Source organism: Blastocystis hominis (assembly GCF_000151665.1).
Source record: "Blastocystis hominis, Singapore isolate B (sub-type 7) whole genome shotgun sequence assembly, scaffold_8".
Classification (NCBI taxonomy): domain Eukaryota; class Bigyra; order Opalinata; family Blastocystidae; genus Blastocystis; species Blastocystis hominis.
The window spans coordinates 358,005-375,767 of NW_013171867.1; the positions used below are offsets into that span (position 1 = coordinate 358,005).

General features: G+C 50.9%; 7 protein-coding genes; 6 read left to right on the forward strand and 1 right to left on the reverse strand.

The window, feature by feature from the left end:
* Nucleotide 1: 1 nt before the first annotated feature.
* Nucleotides 2–1,857, forward strand: GSBLH_T00006880001 (uncharacterized protein; the record flags this gene model as incomplete). The annotated part of the gene is made up of 10 exons (XM_013043758.1): nt 2–98; nt 129–198; nt 230–296; nt 327–431; nt 463–662; nt 699–735; nt 791–924; nt 959–1,067; nt 1,101–1,338; nt 1,370–1,857. The coding sequence occupies 10 exons, from the start codon at nt 2–4 to the stop codon at nt 1,855–1,857; spliced, it is 1,545 nt and encodes a 514-aa protein (XP_012899212.1).
* A 1,981-nt stretch (nt 1,858–3,838) lies between these two features.
* GSBLH_T00006881001 (uncharacterized protein) lies at nt 3,839–4,572 on the forward strand (the record flags this gene model as incomplete). The annotated part of the gene is made up of 5 exons (XM_013043759.1): nt 3,839–3,928; nt 3,961–4,172; nt 4,206–4,332; nt 4,364–4,453; nt 4,489–4,572. 5 exons carry the CDS (start codon nt 3,839–3,841, stop codon nt 4,570–4,572), a joined length of 603 nt encoding a protein of 200 aa, XP_012899213.1.
* A 583-nt stretch (nt 4,573–5,155) lies between these two features.
* On the forward strand, nt 5,156–5,613 carry GSBLH_T00004797001 (uncharacterized protein). XM_013043760.1 has 2 exons: nt 5,156–5,230; nt 5,262–5,613. The coding sequence occupies exons 1-2, from the start codon at nt 5,210–5,212 to the stop codon at nt 5,556–5,558; spliced, it is 318 nt and encodes a 105-aa protein (XP_012899214.1). The 5' UTR covers nt 5,156–5,209; the 3' UTR covers nt 5,559–5,613.
* Nucleotides 5,614–7,362: 1,749 nt separating this feature from the next.
* GSBLH_T00004798001 (uncharacterized protein) lies at nt 7,363–8,717 on the forward strand (the record flags this gene model as incomplete). The annotated part of the gene is made up of 5 exons (XM_013043761.1): nt 7,363–7,620; nt 7,651–7,993; nt 8,034–8,250; nt 8,279–8,455; nt 8,486–8,717. The coding sequence occupies 5 exons, from the start codon at nt 7,363–7,365 to the stop codon at nt 8,715–8,717; spliced, it is 1,227 nt and encodes a 408-aa protein (XP_012899215.1).
* A 2,297-nt stretch (nt 8,718–11,014) lies between these two features.
* On the forward strand, nt 11,015–12,822 carry GSBLH_T00006882001 (uncharacterized protein; the record flags this gene model as incomplete). Its single annotated transcript, XM_013043762.1, has 12 exons — nt 11,015–11,072; nt 11,104–11,249; nt 11,284–11,362; nt 11,394–11,615; nt 11,666–11,730; nt 11,759–11,959; nt 11,991–12,060; nt 12,091–12,293; nt 12,325–12,428; nt 12,459–12,533; nt 12,567–12,663; nt 12,694–12,822. 12 exons carry the CDS (start codon nt 11,015–11,017, stop codon nt 12,820–12,822), a joined length of 1,449 nt encoding a protein of 482 aa, XP_012899216.1.
* Nucleotides 12,823–15,031: 2,209 nt separating this feature from the next.
* GSBLH_T00004799001 (uncharacterized protein) lies at nt 15,032–15,679 on the forward strand. XM_013043763.1 has 2 exons: nt 15,032–15,327; nt 15,361–15,679. Exons 1-2 carry the CDS (start codon nt 15,286–15,288, stop codon nt 15,646–15,648), a joined length of 330 nt encoding a protein of 109 aa, XP_012899217.1. The 5' UTR covers nt 15,032–15,285; the 3' UTR covers nt 15,649–15,679.
* A 966-nt stretch (nt 15,680–16,645) lies between these two features.
* On the reverse strand, nt 16,646–17,349 carry GSBLH_T00004800001 (uncharacterized protein). XM_013043764.1 has 4 exons: nt 17,247–17,349; nt 17,103–17,213; nt 16,913–17,072; nt 16,646–16,883 (listed from the first exon to the last, which is right to left on the reverse strand). Exons 1-4 carry the CDS (start codon nt 17,294–17,296, stop codon nt 16,653–16,655), a joined length of 552 nt encoding a protein of 183 aa, XP_012899218.1. The 5' UTR covers nt 17,297–17,349; the 3' UTR covers nt 16,646–16,652.
* Nucleotides 17,350–17,763: the final 414 nt, after the last annotated feature.

Genomic DNA, 17,763 nt, shown 5'->3' on the forward strand with positions numbered 1-17,763 from the left:
GATGAACAGTGCCGCGTTGCAGATCCTCGAGCAATTTAATGCTGCGTTCACGCAGTTTCTCGATCCTGCAACTCCTCAGGACCAACGAAATGCAATCGGTGGGAGTTGTTGTTTTCAATGAAAAACAGACCAAGCGTTCATGGATTTCGAGAAACAGCCGGACGCCTGGAAAATCTGTCTCGAGTTGATGGATTTAACGTTTGCCTGCGTATTTGGAGATATTATGTAGTGATAATTCAAATATCCACCTGGTGATTCAGAATACGTTTATATATGTCATGAAACACTCCTGGTTTGTAAGTCTGCTTACGTGGTTTGATTTTTAGCAATTGGATGATGCGTCCAGAAAGATAATTCACGAGAAGGAGATCTCCTTTTATATAAGCCACTACAATTCCTATCCCTCCAGTATTATGCAGCTGACCGCAAAAGTGTGAATTTGCACGGAATTTGACTCTGTAGTCGATCGCATGGATCTCTGTCATGGAAGGCGATGCGAGTCTTCAAGATGTCCTTAGTTTCATCGCTACGGGTCTGCAGAATGCTATGAATTGCGACTCGCAGCTTCTCCTTCTTCTTGTAATGCTCGAAGAGATTTACGAAGCGGGCGATTCGATTCCTCTTCTAACGGATCGAAAGGAAAGCGTGGAGCGTTTAATCAGGTTTCCTACTTTTTATTTTTTCGATTTATTGCATAGTGAAAGCGTATCTGGAATCATCAAGTCTGTGAGTTTGGTATTGGAGAGCAATTCTGTACATCATTATCATTATTTTACCTCATTTCACATAGAATGCGAGCACAATCGAGCTGTCGTTGCAGATCATCTTGTTGCTGATCCCGCACAACAATCTATCGCAAGTATTGGATCCTTCGGTGATCAAACCGCTTTTTAAGCTGATTTACGACTACACAAACCCACTCAGGTTTTCCCTCCCTCCATTCGTATCTTACCTGCAGTTTAGAATCAATCAAATGCATCAATGAGTTGCTTATGAAACGACTCATCCCGTACTCCTATCGAAACGTGTACAATCTCATCATCAACACCATTACTTCCATAATCGATGTTTTTATTCTTCCTTTCTTCTTCTCTCCATAGACTCTTTCCGAACACACCGACGACATCCCCATCATTTACGTAAAGCGACTTAATGTCATGATCTTCCAACTTGCGAGCAACTACATTTCCGCCATCGCCTTCAACCCCGAATTCAACTTCCTAGGCTTTCTGCAAAGCCTCGTCAAATTCACGCGTGCCCAAACCGAGCCGCGCTGCTACTTGCAGCTGTCTCAAATCTGGAGCGTCGCGCTGGACTACCTCCTCCAAAACAACTGGGGTTCGCATTTTCTCTCCGCCTTCCCGCCTAGACAACGCGGAGCAAGCGTCGTTCCCCGACCTGCTCCACTTCGTGTTGTCCCTCGTGCTGCAGTCCAACCACCACCCCATCCTCGCCGCCAGCGACCCCTCCCAGGACTTCCTCGAAGAAGAAGGCGACGTTCTGCAGGACGAGCCGGGCTGCCGCGAGGCCGACCTCCTCGACGACGTCACCGGCGACTTCATCGAGATCCCCGCCAGCGCCATCGAGGATCTCAGCGAGGCCGGCCGCGTGCTGCACCGCTCGCTCCTCCTCCTCTCCAAGCTGCTTCTCTTCCCCTCCGTCTACTGCCGCTGCGCGGGCTCCGTCTGGGAGCTCTGCCGCGGCTCGCTGCAGGCCGCCGCGCGGGAGATCGGCAGCGGGGAGCTGCCGCCCTTGGTGATCAAGGACTACTGTACGGTGCTGCGACTGCTGAGCTGCGTGGACTTCCGGGAGCGGAACCTGGAGGCGCTGGTGCTGCTGAGCCAGATCATCCAGTAGGGATGCGGGGAGAGAGTGAGGGCCAGCGAGTGCTATGTGAGCAATGCGTACATGTTCGGGTACGACGTGACGCAGTTCTACATCTGGACGCTGCTGTGCTTCAAGCAGCTCATCTTCTTGTCGAACGAGCGCTTGGTGGAGGCGGACATCGAGGGCATCCTGAACCTGCTCTACAGCACGCTGACCAACTCCGTGACGGTTCCGCCCAACCTTCTCCTCATCACCATCTCCAACGTGCTCATCTACATCGCCAGCAACTGTCCGCTCCGCAACCTCGCCAATCTCCAATGCACTCTTCCTTTTTTATTTCGCTCACCCGCAGTCCTCTCGCCCCTCCTCTCCGGCTTTCTTAAAGAGACCGCGCAGTGCCCGCTCGTCATCCAGCAGCAGCTCCTCATCTTCCTCCTCTACCTCCTCTGCCACAACTCCCGCGGGGACGAGCTCAAGCAGGCCATCGACGCCGTCATCGCGCCGCTCTTCGCCACGCTTCTCCACAGCTCCGCCCAGTCCGTCCAGTCCAACCAGATGGGCCCATTGGGTCCATTGGGTCAAATGGGTCAATTGGGGTCATCCAATAAATTGGGTCAATTGGGGTCATCTAATCAATTGGGTCAATTGGGCCCATCTAATCAATTGGGCCCGTCGGGGGCGGCGGGTGCGCGGCGAGGCGTGAATTACCGCGGGAGCACGAGCGTGGTGCTGAACTCGCAGTTCACGCGGAGCGCGTATCTGGTGACGGCGATGCTGCGCGTTTCGTACTCGATGAACAGCCAGGTGCGCAGCGTGATCTACCCGCGGCTGCTCCCCGCGCTGGGCGTCGTGGCGCAGCTGCTGAGCGAGGTGTGCGGGAAGAGCGAGAGCGCGTCGAACTACGAAAACTGCCGAATTCTATGGAACTTCGTGCTCTACGCCGCCATGATTCTTCGCTCCCGCAAGGACGAATATCCGCGGTTCCTCCCCATGGTCGCGTCTCTGCTGCAGCAGCTCCCCGCGGTTCTGCAGCGCCTGGCGGCGCACCCGAAGTCGACGCTGCGTACCCGCGGGGAAAGGCGTGAACGGTAGTGGAGCTGCACGCGCTGAAGATCATGCGGCTGGTCCTGCAGCTGGTGATGGAGCGCGGGCTGGAGCGCGCGTTCCTGCACCAGATCGTGGCGCTGCTGGCGCAGGTGGGGGAGTGGATCCTGCAGGCGGCCAATCCCGACATCCCGACGCTCTTCGTGCAATGCTGCCAGACGGTAGGGCTTTGGATAGAGGAGACGGCGCTCATCGCGTAGGTGTTCTCGGTGCATGTCGGATCGCTCACCAGCGCGCAGGACGTCGTGGAAATGGTGCTGCGACTCTCGCAGTTCCTTTATAAGATCCTCGTGTGGGACGCCGCGCCGCAGGAACTGCTCTCCATGGTGCTGAAGATCTTTGGAAACCCGGAAATGCTGCCGTTTTTCAAGACGGACGCGTTCCGGGCGCAGATGCGGCAGATGATTAGCATCGTGCTGCTGCAAGTAGGGGAGAGAGCGGGTTTTCATGTAGCATTTGTATAGTAAGGACCAAACAACGCTAACGGCGGAGATGATCTCGACGTTGTGGGGAGATGGAGATGAAGTTGAGTGTAGGTACACCATTAATTTCTCCGATTTTGTGCCGTTCTATCGAACCGATCTGCCGCTCTTTTTGGACTCCTTGGCCGGGTTGCAGAAGGAGAATCGGGAGCGATTGTTGTGGGAGGTGGAGACGGTGACGGATATGCCTTCCTTCCAGTCCTTTATTCGAAAGCTGATGAAAGATATTCACATATATTCAAGCAATCAATAGATGCCGTGTTTGTTGCATGAAAATGAGTTTTTTTTCATTTTTTTGGAATTCAACTGTACATTGAGTGCGATGAAGCAGATTCTCTTGCTCGGAATTCTCCTGCTCGTTGTATTGGGTAAAAAGGAGCTTACGGATGTGGGAGCGAGTGGGGTTTGTCAGGGTGTAGTTTCCCATGATTGACGGCATCATCCAGGTTAACGACGATAATATTGATGATGTTCTGGATACCACATACGAAATCATGCTGATGTTCTGTAATGGAGTAGGAGTGCGCTTCTCTTGCCTTATGCATAGTATGCGGATGCGTGTTCTAATCATCGCAAGCCGTATGTGCGCGCTGCACAGTTTTTGGCAAAGTTGGAGAAGCCGGTGTATCTGGGAGAAGTGGATATCGAGAAGAGCAGTGAGCTAGAAGAACGATACAATATCACCTCCTATCCCACCTACATGATTGTCTATTCCTTCGGACGTGATCCCGAGAAGCTGAAAATTGCTCAGACTGATATGTAACCATCTGCAATAGTTTACTATGATGTTAGTACGTTCGCCAAGGAGGCCCTGCGCCGTAATTACGTGGATCTCATCGAAGTGAAGACTCCCGAGGAATGGGAGGACTACAAAACCTCTCTGAGCATCACGACGCTCGGCGTGTTCGAGACCAAAGAGGTAGGTCCTGCTTTCTGTGCGTGAAAAGCAGTGCGATCAATTCGAAACGTACGAAAAACTGGCGATGGGCAAAAACAACGCCGTTTTTTTCTACACCACCAACCCTGAGATCATCCACACCGTATCCCTGCGTTCTCGACCTTCTCACACATCTAGTCCGACACGGCTGCGCTGTATTCCTTCCACCACAGCGACGGAAACACGATGATTCATTTCACTGGAGGTAGAAGCTTGTTATGATCTTGTTAGCGAGATATGACGAATTTCAACCAGATGAGCGACTTCATCGACATGAACGAGCTTCCTTTGGTGATTGACTACAAAGACAAAGTCGTAGGAGAGTTTCGAGGGAGGTCTGTAATGATGATCAGACGGTCCGCGAGATTTTCGAGAGCAAGCGAATTACGAACCAGCTGATTCTGTTTTACAACGCGTCCGAGCCCGGCTTCGACGACATTCTCAACGAATTCTACCTGGTGGCCAAGGAAACGCTCGGCCGAACGTACTGTTTGAAGGCGGCGATCCAGGACAACGAGCGTTTGGCGCGGCATTTCGGCGTCCAGTGGACCCCCACGCGATCCTTCCTCGTCCACGTACCCCCAGTTTCCACGTTTCAGCGTAGAACAACAAGATGGAGAGCGGGTTGCCGCGGAAATATCTGTATGAGGGCGAGTTGGTGTCGGAGGACATTCTCCGCTTCCTGGAGAAGGCGCTGCGCTTCGACAACTCGCTGACGCGTCTGTACGTGTCGGAGTGCGTGCCCGAGCTGATCGACAACCACTCGAACTGCAACGTAGGGGCGAGAGATCGGAGCGAGCGGTAGAAAACCGTGCAGCAGACGTGGGAGCGCGATGTGCTGAACCCCGCGAAGGACGTGATGGTGCTGTACGAGGCCGCGGTAGGGCGAGAGGGCGGGGATGGACGCGTAGCGATGCAAGGAGTGCATCCAGGTGGAGCTGTACTTCTTCTCGTTCGCGGAGGATTATGAGGAAGTGGAGGATCTCGCGTTCTATCAGGCCTTCGTGGACCGCAACGAGTTCACCCACAAGTCGACGAAGATCGCCAACTTCCCCGCGATTCGGTTCTACCCGCGGACGGAGAACGGGGAGAAGAAGACCAAATGGGTCAATTTCCACGAGGACATGACCATCGAGGGAATGGAGCGGTTCTTGAGGAAGTACGCCACGGTGGAGCTCCCGGAGCCTGAGGACGACGAGGATCTGTAAGGAGAGGACGATTGCGGAAAGATGGTTGTGGGTTGCTGGTTGCTGGTTGCTGGTTTGGATGTTTGTTGAATACACTGTTGGTGGTTGGGACAGGGAGAGCGTGGGATGGATCGGTAAAATTGGAGTCGGCATTCTGAACACACTTTACTTTAGAGGTGCGTACACTAAAATTCAATCGTTTGCTATGAATCAAATTAGGATGCCGAATAGGGGTAGAACCGAGTAGTAAGCATAACCCATAGGGAGAAAACGAAGAACAACTCTTGATCGAGCAATTCTTTGTTTCCTGGGATTGTTCTTGTTTTTTATTATAATCGGAGTGTCTGTTTTATTTACCATTGTGATGGGTTCGAAATTCGGAGAGGGCTCGTTTTCGTCCTTGTTTGGCATTGGTTCCCCGTATCAACAATAGCAAAGGTCTTCGATCGTCCATGTATGGCTCTTCCATGAGTTCAGAGATGATAAAGACCCATCCTGCGTATTTTAACGAATGGATCCTAACTTTTTTAGCTTTGGTTATTTCTTTGACGGAAGCGTGTACGTTGAATCTTCTGCCGTGATGGATTATTATTCTCAAACCGTAATCTCGTATTTCGCTTCTCATGCTAGGTATCTATTTGGTTTTACCTCCCAAAGAACATAAAGCGCGGGAAGCACACTCTTATCGCGAACCGTGACGCCAAATGCCGAGGTGCTGCGTATGGCGAGTCCAACACGAACGGCTACGGCATCTACATCGAAACCGTGACCCCCACCGAGAGCTACATCGGGATCGTCTACTCGAACGGCGAAGACGTCTGCCGCGAGTTCTCTGTGCGCGTGGAATCGAAGTTTGGTTGGTTGGCTGTCTGGACCGCAGCATTTACGACTGGTCGCATCTCGCGGTCGTCTTCAAGCGCGTCGACACGAAATCGCGGGGCCTCCGCTACCCCGTGAAGCTGAGCGTGTTCCTCAACGGCGAGCATCTTCAGTCCACGCAGGACGTTCGCTACCTGCAGAGCAGCGTTCCCTTCCACGTGGGCGCCTTCTACAACGCGCAGTACGCCTTCGTCGGGACCATCGCCAGCATCGTTCTCTTCGACGACGCGCTCAGCGGCACGCAGATCGCCGATCTGGCGCGCTACCGGCAGATCGACGCCGAGTCCAGCGAGAAATTGTTCGTCAAACTGCGTCCCGAGTCGCTCTCCGAGCGCATCGCCGGCTCCGTCCACTTGCTGGGCGTTACCACCGTAGAAACGGGGAAACCCTGCGAGGTAGATCACGCAGCAGGACCTGGAGGAGCTCGCCGAGGAGGAGAACCAGCCGGAGGACGAAGCCGATTTGCGCGGCAACCCGGATTCGCGCCAGTCCGCGCTGCTCGACGAGGAGGCCGCCGACGCGCCCGACGCGCCGGACCGTCCCGCGGGGATCGCAGGGAGCGCGGGAAGCTCGCTGGACTTCGAGAAGGTGATCGTGGACAGTAGAAGCCAATCGAAGTGTTCCTGACGGTCAGATTCGAAGCGGATGAAGACGCGTCTGCGCGACGACAAGTCGGATCTGGAGCTGTTCAAGCAGTCGTTCCGGCAGAAGGACACTTCCTTTCTTCGTGCCGGCTCCTATCACTTCACCATTCCCGCCACCGTCGAGAAGAAATACCGTCTCCTCAACTCGGGCCGCGCCGACGCCGTCAAGCGCAGTCTTCAGCACCTCTGGCGCGGGTTTCTCCGTTTCCTCTCTCCGAGGTAGATACAAAGCGCGCGCGTTCGGACACGACGAGCTGAAGCCGGTGTCCGGAGGGTTCGCCGACAACTGGGGCGGCGTGGGGATGACGCTGGTGGACTCGCTGGACACGCTGTGGCTGCTGGGCCTGCGCGCGGAGTTCGACGAGGCGGCGGAGTGGGCCATCCACAACCTCACGCTCCGCGCAGACTCCCACGTGTCCGTCTTCGAGTACAACATCCGGCTGCTCGGCGGGCTGCTCAGCGCCTACGAGCTCAGCGGGAAGCAGGGGCTGCTCGGCAAGGCCCGGGAGGTCGGAGACTTGCTCCGCGTCGCCTTCCCCGCCACCGCCGCTCTGCCGTCCGTGCGGTTTTCCCGCGATTCTGACGCGTAGTCGCAAGTGAACCCGTCGCAACGCCTCTCCAGCGACGGAAACAAAGCCATGCTCGCGGAATTCGGGTCGCTCTCGCTGGAGTTCCGCGCGCTGAGTCGGCACACGGGCGATCCTTCCTACGCGCAGCTCGTCGATCGCATCTACGATTTCCTCGCCGCCTTCAACGCCACCGACGGGCTCTACCCCCTCATCATATCCTGCCCCGCGGAAATGGACACCTTCACCCCACTTCGACCGCGTCACCAACGCGTCCCGCGGGAATTCGTTCGGATTGGGCGCGCTGGGCGACAGTTTCTACGAGTATTTGTTGAAGGCCTGGCTGCAGGGCGGCAAGCGCGAAACCGTGGAAACTGGAGGTCCGGGTGAGGCGTAGCGGCTGAAAGCGATGTACGACGCGAGCGTGGACGGGATGCTGAAGCATTTGTTCGGAGTCAGCAAGCGCGATCATTACATGTTCGTCGGGGAGAAACGTGGAAACCGGAAGGTCAAGCAGATGCAGCACTTGACCTGCTTCGTGGGCGGGATGTTGGCGCTGGGCGCGCACCACGAGCGAAACCCCCTGCGGGCATCACGTGATTTGGAGCGCGCGCGCGGATTGGCGTAGGCATGGCTGTGCGGTGGGACGTAGCTACACGTGCTACGAGATGTACCACGCGACGCCGACGGGGCTGTCGCCGGAGTACGTAACGTTCGCGGATGATGCGGGCATGGAGGTGGGTGTGAACGGGAAGCGGTATCTGCTGCGGCCCGAGGTGGTAGAGACGCTGTATGTGCTGTACACGGTGACGAAGGACCCGATCTATGTGTAGGAGAGAAGGCGATGCATGATGGGTAGGGAGTGGGGGTACGATATCTTCCGAGCGATCGAAAAGCAATGCAAGACGCAGTTCGGGTATGGAGAGTATCCGGACGTCACGAAAACCAAGCTGCTGCCCCAGGACAAGATGGAGAGTTACTTCCCCGCGGAGACGCTGAAGTATTTGTATCTGCTGTTCAATCCGAACCCCGTGGTGGACTTTGAGAAGGTCGTATTTAACACGGAATGTCATCCACTGAAGATATTTTAATGTGTGTATATTAGCGGAATCGGGTGTTTGTTTGATACTCGAATGGATTGGGAGGAGGGGCGGGTGCGTTTACGCACACTCTTTACAATTTAGGTTTGATCATGGAGCAGGTGAGGAAGTTCTATTATAAGGGAGAATTCACCGATGTGGATCTAGCGTCGTGCAAGACAATTCGGGACTGTGCTCGCGAGTTTTTGAGAGTGAGTTCTTTTGTGAAGGATAACCGTTTAGAAATGCTCGAAGCACACACCCGACATGATCGAAGCAAATGCAGTGGTGAAAATCGATAACAAAATCACTCCTCTAACGGAGTCAACAGATATTTTCGCATCCCACCCAAACAAGCCTATTTTTATCGATTTCACAGACGCAGAAGCAAAGAAAGACAAACTGCGCCATCCGTTTTCATCTCCGCAGTCGAAACCCCTTCCGCAAGCTGTACAAGCGGATTCGCAACTATTACGAGTACCTCTATTTGAATCGTTTTGATGCAGTTATACATCATCTCTCTTATATCGAAGGAGATGTTCAGTCAACAAACAAACGGTTTAACAAAGATCCAGAGCATTCTTTACAACATTCGAGTTTGATTCCCCTTTCTCTTTCATAGCCAGCAAAAATACCACAACGACTATGATCCTGTTCTTTTCAACAGCAACGGCATTCTTTCTCCGATGAGCACGGTGTCCGGCTGTTCCTTGCAAGATGGCGATTACGTTTTTGTGCTGTTCATCCCTTCCGTCTTCCGCAAGATTTTGAAGTACAGCGACGTTTCTTTCGAGACGGGGAAGCACGTCCTCAACAGCATGCTTCTCGAGAACAATCCGCGTTTTCTCCATTCGATCCGCATTCGCTGTACATTCCCGCGGTTATTCGTTCCTAGACACGCTGCAAGACAGCTCATCCATTCCCTCGCTGCTCTCTCTGTTCGCCAAAGAATGTGGCGGGAGTTTCCATTCGATTTGGGTGTCGGGTAGAGGCGAGAAAGCTGTGTGACGTAGACGAAACGAACCGTCTGGAAGTGATTCCGAGCGTCCGCTGTGCTGAAAACTCCGCACTCAATGAAGTGTCGGAGGTGATTGTGCCTTGTTTGTTGATAAAATTGCGTGAAATGAAGGGAGCTTTGTGGCCGAGCAGGACTGGGCAGCGCTGATCGTGCAGTGGATTGCCGCTACGGAGCGCTGCGTTGAGTTGGTGCGCTTCACGGTGCTTCCGGAACTGCAGGAACGCGTGCTTACGGTGCTGAGTCGTGCGTCGTTTGAGGAAATTAGCACGTTGGTGGTGACGGTGAATGGTGGAACTGTGGAAACGGACTGAGAGGCAGGGAAGGTCGCGTATTGCAGGAAGGCGGGCATGCACGAGAAGTCGCTGAATGAATCGAAGCAGCTGCGAGAAGCCAGAGAAGCCAGAGAAGCCAGAGAAGCCAGAGAGCGCCGAGACTTCAACGAGCTCGCCGAGCTGAAAGAGCTGAAAGAGCTGAAAGAGCGGGAGAAGAAACAGGAGCAGGAGATCAGGCGGCTCTCCGAGCTCTCGGAAACACAGCGCAAAGTCATCGAACTCGCGGAAGCGGCGAAGTCGAGCGGCGCGGCGAAGGGAAGCGAGTTCTCGAAGGAACGCCGATCGCAGCTGCAGCGCGCAATCGATTTGCTCAAGTCGTGTTTGAGCAAATGGTCGATCGATTCCACGGTTCGCGATCTGATCGACGCGTCCAAAGCGGTGGTTTCGGGACTGGGCTCCTCGACGTTTGAGGCCTTGAAGTCGGATCACTCGTTTCGAAACACGACAGGCGCTAGTATTTATATTGGCAACCAGCTCGACCATCTGGCGGAAACGTCCAGGTCGCTTGTTTGTTTTTTAGGGAGTGAAGTGTTGTGTAGTACGAAACGGTGTACTCGTCGCAGAAGACGCTGAAGATGTTGTGGGATGATTTGAACGGGTATGGAGAGAAGGGAAAGAGGTTTTATTCGGAACGGAGGGAAAAAGGGTTTGAGAAGGGAGTGGAGAATCGAAATGAAAGTGGTAAAAAGCGGAGAAGTATGAGTCAGGCAAAGAATTGAGAGTGTGAATAACAAGTATTCTTATAATGGTTGCAGGCATGTTTGTTGGAAAGTGGAGTGAAGCGTAATGGATTTTTATGCAAAGCTACACACCGTTACCAAGCTCATAAAATAGGAATCGCAGTCAATCATAAGAGAAGGTACACAAAAATAGGAAAACAACCGAAAAATGGAATTCCAAAAATAGGATTATTGACCATTTTCATCTATAAAGCCAACTGTTGTTGGTAAGAACTCATCATGTCAATTCGGTCAGACGAAGTGAACTACTTGATTTATCGGTATTTGGTAGAATGTGGTAGGTGGCTCTTTTCAGCTATTTATTATAGGGTTCGAGCATACAGCATTTATATTTTCACATGAGAGCATGATTGATCAAGTTAAAGTGGAGGATGACCAGGTGAAGCCAGGAGCGCTAATATCACTGCTCCAGAAGTCTTTGCAATATATGGAATTAGAAGCACATGTGAACGATGTAATGGAATTTGAAATGGTGGTTACCTTTGTAGAATGGCGAGGAAGTGGATTGTATTGCTCCATTTTCTCTTCTTGCGCCGCATGTGTGTGTTTCTGGGAAGCGAGAAATGGGTATCGTGATTGTTGATTAGTTTATGCGTAGAAACGAGTGCAATGGCAGTGGAAGAGTCCGATTCCAAAGAAATTCCCCAATCCAAAATCGAAGTTCTTGAAGGCCACACGAAATCTGTAATCGTGTTTCTTTCCCTTTATCTCAGGTCTATTTCTGCAAATGGTGTCCAGACAGTGATGTTCTTGCCACCGCGTAGCTTTTTCCTCCCCCTCTCTCACATCACAGATCAGCCGATTCGACCGCTCGCTTGTGGTTCGTTCAGAATTCTTCCTCCTCTGATTCGCTGCTCTCCGTATCGCAAGGCCCCGTCTGCGCCCACACCGCCCTCTCCAACGGCGTGAACTACATCTCCGCCATCGATTGGTCCGTCGGTCTTCTCCCTCCATTTCACATAGAACCGCGGGGAATCGCTCCTCACCGCCTCCTACGACGGGGAAGTGCGCGTCTGGGACCGCCAAGGCGGCCTAACCGCGGAAATCTGCACGCTGCAAAACCCCGTTTTAACCGCGAGTTTTTCTCCCGCCAACTCGATCCTGGTCACCGGCGCGCTGCCCTACGTGTACGTCTACGAGCCCTCGGCCACGGGGTGGAGTCTGGTAGAAATCGGGGCGATTTTGTGAATTCCAGAAATTCGACACAATTTCGCTGAACCGGCTGGAATCGGAGCGGAGCGGCAAGACGGCGATCCAGCCGCACGGTAGGACTGCTGGGGGAGTGTGAAAAACAGCGGTGATTTTGGACTCGGTGTGGCGCGACAGCGGGAGTTTCTCTCTGTTAGACAACAAACATCAAATCATCAACGTGTATCTCCCCGCCTCCGGAAAGCCGCACATCCAAGTGCTTCCTGGCCACGAGGGCGAGGTCAACAGCATCGCGTGGACCGGGAATAAGCGGGTATTGGTGTCTGGCGGCGAGGACGGGCTGATCAAAGTAGTCCCGATTTTTGGAATTCCAGAAATAGCTGTGGAACGATGAGAAGGCGAGCGCAGTGTTCGAGTACAGCTGCCACAAGGGCGAGGTGATGCAGGTGGTGGCGTCGAAGACGGCGAGCAGTCAGTTTTATTCGTGGGATTGATCGGGTTTTGTGAGGAGCAGATGCAGTCGAGATCGAAGCGTGAAAGTGTTCGACGTGACGAGCGCGAGCGCGATTTCGAGCTTTGCGGAGCATGAGTAGGCGCGTGGAGAGAGAGGAGTTGAGGGCAGAGCGGCGGTGGTGCGGATCGCGCAGTCGAACGGGGAGTTTGGGAAGATTGTGGCGAGCGCGGGAGAGGACCGCGAAGTGATTTTGTTCGATACGACGGTGGGAGAAAGAAGGAGGAGTGAGGGATAGTCGAATGAGGTGGCGAGGAGGTTTAAGGCGGGGAACAGTGTTTATGATATGCAGTTCTGTGGTAGTGGGGAGAAGTTGAGCTTGGCCACGATCGATTCGCAGGTTTATTTGTTGGATATTCGCGTTTAAGTGTGCAGTAGTGTGTTGTTTGTTGGGAAACGAGTTGGGGTGCAATGATTTGAGGTATTGTTGTTGTTGATGGGAGGGGTGTGTGGACTCTTAAGATTCAAGTGGGTGAGGATTACATGGGCAAGAGTATTGGGGATCGATAGAGAGCGTAGTAGAATCGGAATCGGTTGATTTGTTGCATAATAGCAGGATATAGAATAAATAAATAAATAAATAGTACTACATCAATACGATAAATAAGATATTCTTCAAGTAAATAAGTTTAAAAGATAAGTAAAGAATATGTTTTTATTCTCTATAATAACTAATGTGACTTGTTTCTTTTTACAGTGTTTACCGTGCATAATCCAAACACAAATCGTTCTTTAAAATGGTGTAATACATCTAATAATCAGCTTATTACAATTGTTGTTGTTGTTGTTATTGTTATTGTTTTTAACTGTTATAGCAATTCCTTAAAAGGAATATGAAGGTTCACAGGAAACAACAACTCTATTAAAATAGTATACAGCTGCAATGAAAGAGTCCTTTCACTTAATCCATATTTAGCCCGTTTCTAAGCAATACACAGCTGTTATTGTTTCCACGAACCATTTCACTAAATACGAATAGGGAAATCCTCATACAATATATAAACCTTATAAATCATGCGAAAAAAGTACATTTCATGATACCATAAAAATCCATCAAGAAAACACTATCCGATGATACAAATCCGCATAACCTAACACACCCATAAACAGATTAATGCCAAAATCAAACCAGAAACATCCAACAATAATCACCAATATCTAGTTATTCTGAATTATTGGACACTTTATTCTATTCAGAGTCTCCCCTACCAATCGCTTGTTACCCGCATATGATATCCTATGAGGTCATAATATGTATTTTTTTCTTTTTCGTGTAGAGTGTTTTTTATTTGGCATAATCATTCGGAAAAAGGATGAGTCTAAAAAAGGTATTTCGAGGAGCATATCCATCGAAGAGCCTTGCCAAACAAAGGTAATTGTGTCCCTGGTTATCTTCAACCTAGGGATCTCGATAACTTATACATTACTGAGCAGAGTTGCTTTCACAAGTACTCTTTTGGAAATCATACCTTCTCGTGTATCCAAATCGATAACCTTACGTTTTCCCTCGACTCTTGACTTATTCTTATAGTGCGCGTGGAGTTCTGTTAATGTTTCACAACAACTCTACACAATTAGGCAAACTTCTTAAATGTAGAGCGGAGTATCTTTCTAAAAATGTATTGAAAAATATGCATCATTTTTAATAATAATAGCTTTCGCTGACTACTGTAGTTGTGGAATATCCAGGATATGGAGTCAATGTTGGCGAGTGTACTATCAGTAAAATATTTGAAACTGCAGAAGCTGCACTGAATTACTTTCAGACAGCACGCTACGAATCCACTCCTCTGTTTGTGTAATTCTCTGCTTACTCGTTAACTCTAGTTACGGGAGGTCGCTGGGATGTGTGGTGGCGTCCTATCTGGCGGCCAAATATCCGTCGATCGCTGGACTCATCGTGGAGAGCCCTGTTTCCCGTATCTCTGCAGTGGCAGGTGTATTTTCTTGCCTGTTGACCAAAAAACAGAGGGAAAACTTGCGCGGGCTGGATTGTGTAGACTACTTGCAGAATGTGATATGCCCGAAGCTTTTAATCTACGGGTCGCTGGATCACTTTAATCGCCGAAACTCGCAGAGAGTAGAAATAGGGTCTGCTGCTCACCTAGGAATTAGCGAAAGTATTCTCCCCCGCAGATACCATCCTGCGTCTGGAGGGATTTGGGCATAACAATATTCCGTTTGGAAGTAGTGGAGGAAAAGTAGGTGCCTTTCGCGCTCTGATGAGTTAGTGCCACTTGGGCTCTCCCAATTTTGGAGTTTGCTGCGTGTTTTGCAGTCGACCTGTCGGGTCGAAGGAAGAGGAATACAGAGTTGCAATCAGTGAGTTTGTAGAAGCCACATTAGTGAGTTCTGCTCAAAGTTCAGGGTTTTGTGCTGTGCCCAGACGAACAAAAGAAGCACTTTCTATCGGCGTGGAGAGGGAGATGATAGAATTTGAATAGAGTGAGAAATGTTTGAGAATAATAAATGACCGGTTTCGGTGGAAGGTTATTAGAAAATATAAGTACAATTCTATTATGAAACCGCTCCCTTTCTAATCCAGAATGAAGTCCATCGCTAATCAGAAAATATACCAGTTCATTTATTGCAAGATGAAGTTCAAGTAAGTGCTCTTTTTTAAAAAAGAAACTACACAGTTTCGGCCTTATTTGACGACTCACCTAAGATTACGAGCCATGCTTGCTACGTTTTTATGGCATGGACTCATTTAGGTGTAGTCTATTTTGTAGAATATTTCTAATCGCTTTGTAGTCCTTCTGTGTCTTCTTCTCGTCGCACTACCCGCAAGGCTCACTTCACGGCCCCTTCTCACATCCGCCGTGTGATGATGTCCTCTCCTCTCTCTGAGGCGCTCAAGAACAAGTACAACGTAGCGATTGCTTCTTTTTGGCTAACTTGGCAGGTCAACGCTATGCCCGTTGTGAAGGGAGATAAGGTGAAGATCCTCCGTGGTTCCTACAAGGGTAAGGAGGGAAAGGTCACCGAGGTCTACAGAAAGAAGTGGGTGATCCACGTCGAGGGAATCAACCGCGACAAGGTCAACGGATCCAGCGCGAAGGTGGGCATTGATGCTTCCAAGGTGGAGATCATCGAGCTCAAGCTGAGCAAGGACCGCAAGGCTATTCTGGACCGCAAGAGCCGTGCTGCTGGAGAGAAGTATACCGAAAAGGAAGTTGCTAACCTTGATTAAGGGATAGTGTCCGATGAAGTGGTATATTCGTGTAATGTTTGTTGAACAAGGATTCGATGTGCGATATTTCAGTATTTTGACAAAGAGGAGGTAGGTAGAAGACAGAAGGACAAGAGTCGTTAGTGGAAAGACAAAAGCAGCATCAGAATCTCTTCCTGATGGAATAGAGAGAGTCACCCCACTTTGATGGACCAACAGAATATGTGAATCCTGCCGCAGGAACGGAGGAGGGATGGTAATGGAGCGATGATGTGTTGAATCCGCATCAAACGGAAGAATATATCGTAGGTGGATAGGAAGATGAATATCGAGCCTCGATTGCTGACTTTGCTGCGAAATCGCCGGCTTTCGTGACACATGGAGTACTATGGCACTCGCTTGATCAAATGATGCTTCTGTATTAATTATCGATGGTACTGTCTGGAACTCCCAATCGGTGTCTGTTCGTAGCTCATCCATATCGACATAAACACCCCGTGGTAGAAATAGAAAAAAGGAAGAGTTGCTGTGAATATGGAGTTCATTGTGAAATCCCCCTCTCTCTGGAAATGCAAGTGACATGTTTACAAACGTGTCCATATTCCAGTCATTCACAGAGAGGAGTGAGCGATTCCTGGAGGAAAGAACATGAAATGACTTTGACGACTTTGATAATGTCCAGTTGGAAGATAGAAAGGTGCCGTACGTGCTCTTCGTTGTTTTGGTAATTGCAATATCTTGAGTTGTCAAGTTGTTTTGAGGTAAAACAGCTTCTTCTTTCCAGAACACGGTGCGCAGTAATTCATTGCAAGATTTTCCAATATCATATTTGTTGTCAAGCGAAAAGTCGAAGTAGAGGAGATTCGCCTCAGGGACGGAAATGATTTCAACAAACGTCCACTGATCGATCGACCCAGCCGTGGCAGCCCATACAGTCACCGAGAGCATTGCAGTCCATGCGCACATCCACGCAGCCCAGCACCTCATCACGTCAATTTTTTTTTAGAAAAAACAATGCAAAAAACTCATTCACTTATACTCGCATGACGCGATCTTTCTCTTCCAATAATACTATTCGAACGGGACCGGGACGACGAGATGCTCCCCGTGCGCAGCCGTGTTGAAGCATCATCCAAAATGACTCCTCCCAACTGCATGGGCTGCGAGCTGGACAACTCATAAGGCTCTGCAGGCCTGCTCAGAGTTCGGTCCATTCCGTTCAGCAGCGGGATCATCTCCTTCATCTTCCTCTCTCCCTGCACTCGACGCCTCCACGCACGCCTACCTCCATCACCTTCCGCTGCGCCATGAGACTCGGCGATAGCGGGGACAGCGGCTCTGCGGAGAGAGAGGACGCCGACGGAATGGCGCTGGGCGTCAGCGAGAAGTTCTCCATGCGGCGATTCACCTCCTCCATCTCCTCGCGAAGGTCCACCTGCGTGGGGCTACGGTGGAGACATGCATGTGCAGAATACCCTAAGGCGGGCGTGGCGGAGGCGCTGCGCGCTTGCTGCAGCAGATCGATGGTGTCGCGGATGGTTTTTAGGAGGACGTGGGTGTCGTCACGCAGACGGCTGCGAAGTTCGCTGCAAGTGAGCGGAAAGGAAAATTGCAAGTACGCCTTTTCGCGGTGGATTGCTTGGATCTGACGCTGGAGGCGGTTTACCATGTTTTCCTGCTCGTACTCCAGCTTCTGCTCCAGTTGAACCTTTTCCTTTTGTAGCTACACAGTGGACGAGAGGGATGACTGCTTACTTCGTCCAATCTCTTGAGAAACGTGCTCGTCAGATGGCTTTCTTCGGCGCTCGCCTGCTGTTGGATTTCTTCCTTTTCTGTTTGGAGTTCGTTCATTCTGCGCATTAACTAGATATCATATGCGCCATCGTGCATAAAGTACCTTCATCGTAATGGCCTCCTCCTCTTCTTCGGCTTTCCTATTCTACGTTTAAAAAACCAACAATGCGAGATACAAGTTCAATAATTCGATTCTTCAGTTCTTGGACCTTCTCTTCGAGGGACTGGGATCTTGCTTTCTCGGCAGCGAGTTCATTCTAGAATGGTCAACCTCGCTCCTCCGATATTACTTCGAGCTCTTTTATTCGCTTGTCTTTATCGCTTGCTGTTTCAACTTCCATA